At 41.2% G+C, this 13,232-nt stretch overlaps 1 protein-coding gene across 1 annotated transcript in view; it reads right to left on the bottom strand.

Moving 5' to 3' along the window:
* The window catches only part of PKN2 (protein kinase N2), a 98,293-nt gene that overhangs the window by 62,371 nt on the left and 22,690 nt on the right, over nucleotides 1-13,232 (bottom strand). Inside the window, exon 2 of the mRNA XM_006276367.4 lies at nucleotides 292-592. Within this exon, the coding sequence (XP_006276429.1) occupies nucleotides 292-592 (301 nt within the window). The remainder of the gene's footprint in view (nucleotides 1-291; nucleotides 593-13,232) is intronic.

The following is a 13,232-nucleotide window of genomic DNA, read 5'->3' as shown; positions in this document are numbered from 1 at the left end:
TCTCAAGCAGTGTATCAACTGGAAGGAAAATACCAAGAACAGGTGACTATTCAACAGGCTCTTGACCATCAGCTACTGCTCTGTAGAATACCAGTCATCTGCAAACTACAATTTAGAACTTACCAAGAAACATAAAACTGAATTAAAGCATGTAAGTGTATATGAATAATAATTTAAGCTACAGGTAATAGTTTCCAAAGAGGAATTTTTTCTACCTCTTTACATAGAAGACAGAAAAGCATGCAAAACATCTACAGCTACAAAAAGTCAGTATCTTTTAAAGTACTGTACCTGTTACATCTTCTGGATCTGTTACAACAATGTGTGCATTTAACTCCTGTAATTTATGGTGCAATTCTTCCAACTTCTTATTTGATTTTTTTAACATATTGTCCACATATGCCAAGTTTTTTTTATCTGTTGTAACCTTCCGGAGATTCTCTGCTCCTTCCTTGATTTTCAGTTCCTTCCTTATTTCCCGTTTGATCCGATCCTTTATTTCATCCAATTTCTGTTGTACCATTGTGTCCGAAAAGTCCAATTTTTGGCCAGGGCTCAGATTTTCAGAAACCAGAAGACTTCGAGCATCCCCCTAAACGCAAAAGAAAAACACAAAAATAAAACAAAACAAAAAACAACATAATTAAATAGAGAAACGATCTGCTTGATGATGCACTTTCCATATGAAAACACATGGCTTTTCTCCAAAAAATATACTCAATACCTTGAGAAGCCATTTACTAACCACTACCAGCAGTCATGCTGCCCCAAAGAACCAACAAGCCTATAAGACTTTACACAGTGATGGAGTTGCATTTTACAACCAACAGATTTGTTTTACATTTAGCGACATCTTTACTGAGTCTATTTTTAACAGCAAGAGATTTAAATACCTCTAGATTTGTCATGCACATATGCCCTGCAGTTATACTCCTCAGAGCTAATGACCCACATTTGTAATTTTCCGGGATTTAATTGTGTGTTTTAATAGACTAAGTGGATCTAGGAAATAACGTTTCATTCTTACAATTACCAACAATGATTAATTCCTATACATTTACTAGAAGTTCAACAGTTCTACCCTATTCAACATTTAAGAAGTCATAGCAACATTTTCAGAGATTTAGAGAAATACTGTTACTTTTATATTCCAGTAGTGTATAAGACAAAACATGTACTCTATAAATTTCTAATCTTACAGCTTTGCTTCTTTTCAAGCTTTATTTAGAGAGATTTTTAAACTAAAGTTAGTTTTCCTTCTTACTACAGGTAAGATGGGCTAAGAGGGGAGAAATTTTGAACACTGAGGCTGAATTTGATGATCTTGTGAGGTTCCTTCCAGCGCATTGTCTATTTAAAAAAAAAACAAAAAACCTGAACAAAATATGTTCCTGCAATCTTATAGAAAGGATGAGTAGAAAGTGAAATACACAACAGCTGCCAGGCTTACAGGTAACTGGGGTTTTCATAATGTTTTGTCCACGTGGACCCTGGTACATAGACTTCGTGCACATGCAAAAATCAGGATCTTCAGACTACCAGATTGCATTGAGGCCCTTGCCTCACATTCATCCCTCTTTTACTCAATGGGGTGTGTGTATGTAGAGGGGGAAGGGAGTACAAGTGAATGAACAAGAGCAAACCACTTCTGTTCTCTAGCTAATTCTGGATCCTACTAAAGATGGGTACTTAAGGCATGCAGATGGAAGCTAGGTTGAAACTTCCACACTGACAAAAAAAAATATTTAGAACCCTAGTTCTTTTAACATGTATTCAGTCTTGAAGAAGCTTTATCCACATGGAACTCATTAAACAGTGACTAGCCAGGTTATGAGGGGAAGAGGGTCTGAAGAATCTTTGCCATGGTTAACCAAGCAGTAATTGCAGAACAGCTCTCCCAATTTAAGAGATCTGACCTAGTCTCCCTCTCTAGGATATAATGTTGGATAAGTACATGGCCTGTAGAATAGCCACTTGTAGCTCAGGTCTCCTAGTAAGGAAGACTTCATACATTTTCAGAATAGGTTTTCCTTGACTTTGTAATTTTACATTCATGAAGTGGGATCAAGACAATCTTTACTATTCGAGGAAGCCGTCACATGTTGTCAGTACCCTATCCTATTGCATACATGTAGGAAAAACTTGAATACATGACAGAAGTCCCAAGTTCTCAATCACCTCCTACCCTTGACAGAACTCAGCAGGTTTTAATCTTACTCTGTAATGCATTGTCATTGAATCGGTTCTGAATGAATTTAAATTTAGAGAGATTCTTCTGCCATGCTGAGAGCCCTTTTTTAGTTTCATTAAAAAAAAAAAAAAAAAAAAAAAAAAAATCTGACTAGTAGTTGACATCTGTGAATCTTTCTGTTTAAACCTAAACTTAGGAGAGCTGGACATCTCAGTTTGCTTAGCTTTGTGTAGAACAAAGTACAAACACCCTTGACAAAAACTCAGTACTGGAATCAGTAGATCTGTTACGGACCAATATCAGCACCTGATGCTAATTTTAATATATCGCAGGCAGTCACACCAGTCTCTTCAGCACAATAGAGAATTAAACCATCAGGTCCTCTTGCTGTCCTACCCTGGAGCAGTCAACACCAGGAGTATACCAATATATTCTTCCTCTTCTCTCCCTCTCACCCACCTTCACTCTCCAGAAATCAAGCAGAGGCCATTCTGATATTCATCCTAATTGCCTCTGCCATGCTAAGGCAGCTATACTACTTTCATTTCATAGTATAACAGCACAAAGCAGTCTTCCCCCCACCCTACATATTCAACCACTGTAAGATTACCCTTTTATTTTTTGCATAAGTCACAGTCTGTGTACTGTGGCATTTTAGATAAATTAACAGGACACAACTTGCAAGAGGCTCGTCTGGTAGTTCTCATGTTTCAATTCAAGTACACTATATCAAGCTCTTACTGACTTGTTTGCGCAGACAAACAGGTCAGCAGAAAGAGTAATTAAAAGTCAACACAACTTGATTTTAAAAGCCTTGCCAAATTGGAAAAAACAAACAAAAATCAGTAACATTATGCTTTTAAAAGAGGACAATGCAGAAGTGCCATACACAAGGAATAAATTGCGTTTTACTGCAGTTCGCATAAATCGCGCTTGTGTATATGCACATGAAAAACTTTAGTGCTAACGTTTAAGAAGCTTCTTGAGTTGAAGAAAATTCACTGTAAAGTTGTGGCAAAACAGGTGTGCCAAGAAACCAGAACAGGTAAAATGAGATGACAAGGAATATTGTCATATTATATTATATATATATATATATATATATATTTGTTCTCTAGAGAGAGAGAGAGCGCACAGTGTGCCAGCTTCCTTCTCTCCCTCACATTCAGCAATGACCAGCAGGCTGGGAGGTATGCTGTAGCACCCCCCAGCTTCTGGCGTGAGCTACTACAGGCATGTTACTGCATTTCCAGAATCAAAAAGTGAAGCAAATGAACAGACATTTACTCTCGGTTCTATCTACACAGTTTAGACTAATCTGCAAAGACTGAATAGATTCAGCCTCAGGCTTTAAGTGTACTTAGTTCTGGCTGGACATCTTGGCTAAGGAAAAAAAACTCTGTTCCCTGTTCCTTGACATCATCCAGTACAGAGTTACTTTTAAATTTTACCAGTCATTAAAACCCACCTGCACTCACCCATCCCCAGAGACTAACCTCAGCAACTTAACAGGCTGCTGCTAGAGGAATTCTTGAAAGGAAGCAGCCATGCAGTCAGTCATGAAGGTTGATGGCAATAATTGCTTAACTGTTCTTCTTTTATTAATTGATATTACCCAAGTCCACTTGAGCTTAAGAAGAAATTTAACTATGATGGTGTCCTATGTTTAGTGCATGACTGCAGCTAGGTAAAAATACAAGGGAGGGAAAGCTCACATGCCTTAGGGCTTAGGTTAATTAAGGACCTCAAGACAGGTGCTAAATCTGTAGCGATACATACATCCTCAGTGCCACAGAAGTTGAGTGGACAGATATGTATGATCTCTGTACTGCTAAAAAAATGTAATGTTGGGAGCACCACAAAAATGTTACTGGATGAAAAGGGAAGTTCTTTGAAGCATTAAGTTTTGTAGCACCACATGTAAAGTCTGTACAGTGCATCCCAGCATAACAACATTGTTTGGTTCTCTCTGGTCAACCCCACATAGTACTACAGACATCCTGTATGATGTCTACAGACAGACAGATGCAAATGGAAAAAAATATTTTGCAAAATTTAGTTTCTTTGCTAATAGTCTGGCTCCTATTTGACATGTCCTTTCGCTGCTGGAAATATAGGAAGATCAGAGAGGAATCTTGTACTGCATGGGTGAATTAGGCCCTGGTTCAAGTTTAGATATCCAACTGTAATGACAGACTGCTTATAGATACTAAAGAAAAACAAACAAAAAACAAACACCCTCCTGCCCAACCAAGTGCGCTTTACTGGAAGCAGCAGTGGCACATTACAGATGCTGCGGAACTGGATTGAAGTAAAGACATGGTGCTTCAGTGGGGCTTTTTGGCATTTTTACCTAAAGCAGATTCAATCAGTTGTTAGATAAAACTGCCAAAAAAAGGCCCACTAAAGCAACCAATCTCTACAGATGTTGGGTGAGCTGGGTTGAACTAACGCGTTGCCTCTTCTGGGCATGTGCAGGACTTGGCACAGAAATGTGCAGAGTTCAAAGTAAAGCACTGGAGGTTTGTTTTTTTTTTTGTTTGTTTTGTTTTTTTTTAAGTCTGCAAGCACTCCGAGTGGATACAAGCTCATCTCTGGCTGGCAAGCTGGCCATTTCAACACTGGTTCAAAGACTAACCAAAACAAACCTGCAATTTCTTCATGCCAGACAGATTTTGGAATGTTTGCTAAAAATAATGGTAGCAGTTTTTGGCATACCTTAACTGTGTAGCTTTTTTTTTTTTTTTTTGGCAATCCTTATGCCAAAACATAAGGGGGGGGGGGGGGGGGGAAAACTATTACTGATGCCACCCTCTGAAATTCAGAAAGATCTAACATTCTAGCTATTTGTATAGTAAATTCAGCTGGTTTCTGGATTACCCTCTCATAACCATAGCCACTTGGAAAAATATATGAAAAAAAATCCAACGTACAATGGAAATTTGAGAGACAAAGATCAGCATGAACTTGAAGACATGAGGGTATCAGTGGTGCAACTGAGTAAATGGAATCTATTTCAATTTAAAATGACACTCTCAAATGTCCAGCAGGAAAATGCAGACCTACAGTCCAGGACCAGTAGTGGGAGAATGCTACACACTGTTTTTTGATAGCATGATGCATCTATATTGTTTCCTATGAGAAATAAATTGTATAAAATAACTGAAAGGAGGATTAAGGTTTCTGAACAAGTTGTAGTGGGAGTTCCTGTAGAGAACAAGGAGTCTTAAGGTCCCATATGCTTTATGGCAGCTGATAGGCAAGATAAAGAACTTATTCCAGTGGCTCTCAATCTAATTAGACTCAAAGCACTGCTCATAAGATTTAAATACTACCTCAGAAAATACTAGCACTTTGCTCTTACCTGTTTTTCAGTATTAAACAAAGCAATTTTGTAGCAAAGAACTCAGGAAGACCACAACAGGTCTGAATGTTTTTAATACCATGGGATTTCTTGTTTGATCCTGCAAATCATGTATAGGTGTTTGCACACCTAGCAGCGATAATATTGTGTAGCACCTGTAAAAAGACCTCATAGCACCTCATTGTGCCACAGCACCCTGGTTGAGAATCACTGACCTGTACTATTCACAAGGTGCTGTTTAAAGCATGTGCACACAGTTGTTACCATAAAAGGGGCAGGGCTTTACTGTGTCAGCTACTCTGTGATAACTGTGTCTGTATACTTCAAACAACTAACCCTGTCAAATAAAGACCACACTGCAGCAGCTTAGCTCTCAACTAATTCAGAAAGATAGCTTAGCTACCACAGGGTAAGAGCAGGTACCCCAGAGCAGCTGGTGGACAGCAAAGCCCCTTTTACCACTTGGTAACTAGCTTCTGTTCCTGTGCCCTTAAATATCCTTCTCTTTTCATGACCTGATCTCTGCTTTATGATAAGCATACTTTATCAACCCTATTGTTGAAGAAGGGGTACTGAAAATGAGAATAAGGAAATGCCAGCATGTGGCATACGTGCTTAGGCTCTACCTTGAAAGTAGTTAATATTTTACAGCAGTTTACTGCAGAAGTTATTAATATTAATCCTCAAAAAAGTATTTAATGTTTTGGGTTCAGATATATTTATTTATTTTTTTAAATTGCACAAATTTAGTATTCAATGATTTTCTATTAGTCTTCTCCCGTGTTGGTTTATTCTTCAGGCTATTTTTAATTTATTAAAGAAATTTAAGGAAAAAAAAGCAAAATGCCAATCTGTTATGTAGTCTGCCATCATAATTATTTTATTTTGTTGATTATTCCAACACTGAGAATACCTTTTAAATCTAATTAAGTAAAAACAATTGTTTTTATTCATTCTCGTAAATAACCCGAGCTCATGGAGACAGATACAATTAAATTTGAGACTAAGCCGCTGCTAGCATGCATTCAAAATTTGCCTTTGGAAAAAAAAAAAAAAAAAAGAGTTCTACATGAAAATTCACAGTCACACTAATGTACAATGGTTTGAAACTCCTCACTTTCATGTTCCCCAGAACTGCAGAACCATCCATACAAACCCAGAGTTTGAAAGAAGGGGGGGAGAAGAGAGGGGAGAGTTGTTTTCTTCTTTTTTTATTATTATTCATTTTAAAGTCAGGTGGTTGCCAAAACTCTCAGAAGTTCTTTATAGAAATTCTTCCATCCTACAAGTCTGATTTTAAGAACAAATCTAGCCCATTACAACACTTTTTTCCCCCTGAACTCCTTCAAAGAAAAAAAAAAGTGTGATTTATTGTCTACATTATCAAGCAAAATGGTCATGATTTCAGCACCCACCCAATAATAACTACCCCAGTTCCCAAAGTTTTTATAAACTGTGGTATTAGTTTACCAAGATAATGTCAGCAAATCAGGATTTAAAATTTAATCCTAGTCACAGCTCTCATCTTTGTGACAACAAGCTATTTAAAGTTACAGATAACCATAATGCATTGCATTACACATAGATAAATTCAATTAGGATGCTGACTTAAATGGGGTTTGGTTCTCATGAGCTTTCAAATTAGTTTCTAGCTATCTCTCTAAAATATCAGGACAATGTATGCAATAATGTGTCCTTCAAGATACAAAACCTAGAGACTGTTCCATGTGCAAACATTATACAGGGAATAGATACAAAGGAGTGCCAAAGTCATGCTTATCACATTAGGGGATTGGAATAAGTAATTCAATAATGTTCCACCATATACATATACTCCAATGACGTCTAACACTCCCTATTCTGCTTCCACCCAGACCTAAATGCCATTTGTTAGGGCCATAGTCATTGCTGGGTCACACTACTTTCTGCTAGCATTAAAGCAGGAGGATGATCTCTTTTTCAGATATATAGGGAGTAAAAGGAAGGCCCAGGGCAGTATAGGACCACTACTGAATGGGGAAAAAGCTGAACTCCTCGATGAGTTCTTTGCCTCAGTGTTCCTAAATGGGGGGCAAAACAAGTCTCAATGGGATTGTAGAAAGGCAACAGCAGGGCGCCAGACTACCAAGTGCTGACGTTGAGATGTTGCAGAGTCACTTGGAAGGACTGGATGCATTTAAGTCGGCAGGCCCAGATGAGCTCCATTCGAGGGTACTGAAGGCACTGGCTGACGTCACTGCACAGCCACTGGCAAGAACATTTGAGCACTCGTGGCGCACAGGCCAGGTCCCGGAGGACTTGAAAATAGGGACCACATTGGCCCTTTTCCAGAAGGGGAGGAAGGAGGATCCAGGCAACTATAGGCCAGTCCGTCTCACCTCCATCCTTGGCAAAGTCTTTGAAAAGATTATTCAGGCTTATATATGCGAGAGCCCAGCAGGAAAAATTATGCTGAAGGGAAACCAGCACGGGTTCGTAGCAGGTAGATCATGCCCGACTAATCTAGTCTCTTTTTATGACCAGGTTACAAAACACCTGGACGCAGGAATAGGGGTAGACATCATTTACTTAGACTTCAGGAAAGCCTTTGATATGGTATCCCACCCCAAACTGGTGAACAAGTCAAGAGGCTGTGACTTGGATGATTACACAGTTCAGTGGGTGGCAAATTGGCTAGAGGGTCATACCCAGAGAGGCAGACCTGGACAGGTTGGACAAATGGGCAGAAACAATAGAATGCAATTTAACAAGGACAAATGCAAAGTGTTGCACCTAGGGAGGAACAATGTCCAGCACACCTACTGCCTAGGAAGTGACCTGCTTGGTAGCATGTAAACAGAAAGGGATCTCAGAGCCTTAGTGGACTCCAAGATGAACATGAGTCGTCAGTGTGACGAAGCCATCAGAAAAGCTAACTGCACTTTATCAAGCATCAGCAGATGCATGACTAACAGAACCAAGGAGGTGATACTTCCCCTCTGTCGGACACTGGTCAGACCGCAGTTGGAATACTTCGTCCAGTTTTGGGCACCACACTTCAAGAGGGATATGGATAACCTGGAGAGGGTCCAGAAGGGCCACTCGTATGGTTAAGGGCCTGCAGGCCAAGCCCTATGAGGAGGGACTAGGGCACCTGGACCTCTTCAGCCTCTGCAAGAGAAGGTTGAGAGGCGACCTTGTGGCTGCCTATAAATTCGTCATGGGAATGGAGGAGAGAATTAGTGAGGCTCTACTCACCAAGGCGCCCCTGGGGGTCACAAGAAATAATGGCCACAAGGTAGCAGAGAGCAGATTTAGATTGGACATTAGGAAGAACTTCTTCACAGTTAGAGTGCCCAAAATCTGGAATGGGCTCCCAAGGGAGGTGGTGCTCTCCCCTACCCTGGGGGTCTTCAAGAGGAGGTTAGATAGGCATCTAGCTGGGGTCATCTGAACCCAGCACTCTTTCCTACCTATGTAGAGGGTTGGACTCGATGATCTATTGGAGGTCCCTTCCGGCCCTAACATCTATGAATCTCCCAATGGCACCGACACAGTGGGCATGATCTTCTTTCCCCTAGGGATGGAAATTTCAGGTGGCTGTTACAGGGTCCAAATAACGATCAACTGTATCTGGAGAGGTGCATTAGTGCATCCAGGGAATATGCTTAGATACTGTGGTACCTGGCAGGTTATAAACAAACACCACTCACCAGCTTCTGCATGTGGAGAACCCCATGAAGCAATCTGTAAAGTTGCTCCTCACAAACAAAAATAGTGGCAGCCAATACTGAAAACAAGCCTGTCCTGTATAAACATTACTTCTTGAAGGGCACAAGAGACCAGGGCAGCACAAGGAGACGCCATCCACCTCTTTGTTCCAATGAATGTGGTCCATTTTCCATAGTTTTTACCACCACTCTACTCTATTATTGGACTTTGTACTTGATCAGCTTCCACTTTGTACTTGATACCCTGAAGTCATCTCCAACTGCAGTAATTGAGTTAATAGAATAAAACAAAACAGTAAAATGCATGTGAAATGTACCATGTTTTCCTGCATATAGCATGTGAAGAGAAGCCTGGAAATAAAACAAACAAAAAAACCAAAGAGATATCTTTGACTGAGCTAAGTCAATGGCACAGCTAGGGAGCTGGGCCTGCTCTGGAGCCTGCTGCAAACCCCAAGAGCCAGACGGGGCCTGTGGACCAACCTGACACCAGTTCTTGAACCACGTGACTAGTCAAACCCCATACACTAGTTCCAGAGCAAAGTGCCAGGTCAGATAGAGTGTGCTAGGACTGGTACATGGCTCTGGATCCAGCGGAGGCAGCCCCAGGCCTGAACCTGGGCACTGGTTCCAGGGTCATGCACTGGCTCTGGAGCCACGTGCTGGGTACAGTCTGGCATACAACCCTTGAAGCCAGCTCACAGTCCAGTGCACTGAGCTTGGAGCCATATGCTGGGTCTGATCTAGCATGTGGCCCTGGAGCCAGTGCATGGCCCTGGACTTGACATACTGGGATGTCAGGTTGGACCTAGTAAGACATCTGAGGCTGTGTACCAGATTGGACCCAACATGCCATGTCCAGCTGTGGGTGGATGCATGGGGTTGGTCCAATCTGGCAGATGGTTAGGAAGATCCCTACAGATCTCCCACCGCTCCTCTCCACTCCCTTGTTCCCCAGCCAAATTTCCACACTTGTGGCAATCCCTGTTCCTTGCATAACGTAAACATCTGGGGAATTTTTTTTTTTTTTTTATTTTTTTTTGAGGGGGCGGGTAGAGGGGAGAAGTTTTGGGAGGAGGTGAGCAGCCACTGGTGAAAGAACAGGTTTGGGACTATTTTGGGACTGCCTGCCACAGGGCTCCATACTTTAAACAACCTACTGTCCGAGCCTGGGCAGAGCAGGCCTGGGCTAAATGCAGTGGTCTTGGGTGCACATGTAGATACTGCACCTGGGAGCACCTGACTCCAGCTTCAGCTGCTCCAGAGTTCATTGCATCACAATTTCATGTGTAGATGCACCCAGTCTGTGTACTTACTGTTGGTCAGTCACTAGGTTTTGATGTTTTTTTAAAAGCTTTATGCTAGCAATCTTCTGATTAATGACTAATTTTGCTTTGCAAGCAGACATTTTTAGAAATATGAAAGCCTGCTGTAGTGCAATCTAAATATGCAGCACTGACCTTCACTTTTGTTGGAGGTCTATGCATTTTGTTTAAATGCATAATATTCAAGGGGCTTTCAAAGACACAAAAAATGATTAGATAGCCTACTTCTCTTGTACTGGAGCTGCTCTGTGCTGCAAAGCCAGAGCCAGAGCCACTACATAGGATAATAGGCAGCTAGCAGGGGTAGGCAGTGGGACAAGTAGTAGGGGGAAGAGGGCAGGGCAGACCCCAGAGTCCTGATTTACCTGCCATAGTATTGTGGGGGACAAAATAAAGATGACCATCAAATACTTAGATTCTTAACATGGAAAAACTACAACAACAAATTAAATGGTTTTCCATGTATCGAATCTATTGGAGGTATAGTCTTAAATTCAAAGTAGTCTTCGATTTGGGTAAATCTGATAACTCTGCTCCTTTATTACTTGGCATATAATTTTCCCACATTAACAAACAAACAAACAAACAAACAAACAAACAAACAAACAAGATAACTGTGGGGTTTTTTTAAGATAGGATTCATACTATTTTTTACATTGTAAAAAAGAAAAAAAACCAAGACATTACACAGGCAAATTGAATATAGCATTGTGTCCATGCAGGTCTGTTTTTGTAATGGATCAGACTTTAAAAATCCAACTGTAGAGAGAAGACGACTGCTACCTGCTAGAACGCTTCATATATCTTTTACCTTGCTGTTTCTCTACAAACCACTTAACCCATTTCTTAAACATGAAAATTGCCTACATCAAAAGGGTGTGAAAAATTATTAAAAGAAAATGATGGAAAAATAACATGTGGGGTGTTGGTCTGTGTTTTATATTCCATTGTCTGTATTGCACGTTTCGATGGAGGGGATGGGCATTCACTTGCTTTTTCATCTTTTTTCTTTTCAACTGTTATCCATTTATTAGAATGATGGAAGTAATACCAGTAACAAGGTGTAAAAAGAGGTAGCAAACAATATAGCATTGTAATAGGCAGCAAGATTTTATGAACTACTAAGTTGACGGAAGTAACTTCTACTTTGACAGATAACAGAAAAACCATACAATCACAGATATTAGGGTTGGAAGGGACCTAAGGAGTTTATCTAGTCCAACCCCAACTAGATCTCAGCCAAGGCTTTGTCTAGCTGTGTCTTAGAAACCTACAAGGATGGAGACTCCACAACTTCTGAGTAACCTGTTCCAGTGTTTTACTACCCTCAGAGTGAGAACATTTTTTTCCAATATCTAACCTAAACTTCCCTTGCTGCAACTTGAGACTGGACTGTTGCTCGTGTTCTGTCATCTGCCACCACTGAGAACAGCCTAGCTCCATCCTCTTTAAAACACCCTTTCAGGTAGCTGAAGGCTGCTATTAAATCCCCTCTCAGTCTTCTCTTCTCTAGAAGAAATAAGCCTAGTTTCCTCAGAAATCATGTCCCCCAGTCCCCTCACCATTTTTGTTGCCCTCCACTGGACTCTCTCCAATTCGTCCATATTCTTTTTGGGGTGCCCAAAATTGAATACAGTACTCCAGATGTAGCCTCACCAGTGCTGAATACAGGGGAATAATTACTTCCCTTGACCTGCTGGCAACACTCCTACCAATGCAGCCCAGTATGCCATTAGCCTTCTTGGCAACAAGGGGACACTGCTGGCTTATATTCAGCCTACTGTCCACTGTAACCCCTAAGTCCTTTTCTGCAGAGCTACTGCCCAGCCAATCAGCCCCCTAGCCTGCACTGGCCCATCCTAAGTGCAGGGCTTTGCACTTGTCCTTGTTGAACCTCATGAGATTCCTTTTGGCCCAATTTGTCTAGGTCACTCTGAATCCTAGCCCTACACCCCCCCCCCCCCACACACACACACCTACTGCTCCCTGCTATAATCTGCAAACTTGCTGAGGGTGTACTCTATGCCATCTTCCAGGTTGTAGAACAAAAACTGGCTCCAGGACTGACCCCTGGTGCACTCTACTTGATACTGGCTGACAACTAGCCATAGAGCCATTAATTACTACCCTCTGAGCCCAATGCTCCAGCCAGTTTTTTTATCCATCTTACAGTTCATTCATCCAGCCTGTACTTCCTTCACTTGCCTGAGAGAATGTTATAAGAAACCATAATCAACAGCCATGCTAAAAATCAAGGTATATCGCATCCACTGGTCTCCCTGCATTTAAAGAGCCAGTCATCTCATCATAGAAGGCAATTGGGTTGGGTAGGCATGAATTGACCTTGGTGAATCTATGCCGACTGTTCCTAATCACCTTCTCCTCCAAGTGCTTAGAAATGGATTACCTGAGGATCTGCAACACAAATTTTTCCAGGGACTGAAGTGAGGCTGACTGGTCTGTAGTTCCCTGGATCCTCCTTCTTCCCTTTCTTAAATATGGGCAGTATGTTTGCCCTTTTCCAATCATTTGGGACCTCTCCCGATAGCTCAGAGTTTTCAAAGATAATGGACAGCAGCTCTGCAAACACATTAGTCAACTCCCTCAGCACCCTCAGGTGCATCCCATTCTGCTCCATGGAC

The sequence above is a fragment of the Alligator mississippiensis genome, chromosome 5, assembly GCF_030867095.1.
Source record: "Alligator mississippiensis isolate rAllMis1 chromosome 5, rAllMis1, whole genome shotgun sequence".
In the NCBI taxonomy this organism is placed as follows: Eukaryota; Metazoa; Chordata; order Crocodylia; family Alligatoridae; genus Alligator; species Alligator mississippiensis.
Note: the sequence above shows the minus strand (reverse complement) of the source record. Positions and strands in the feature narration are given on the sequence as shown.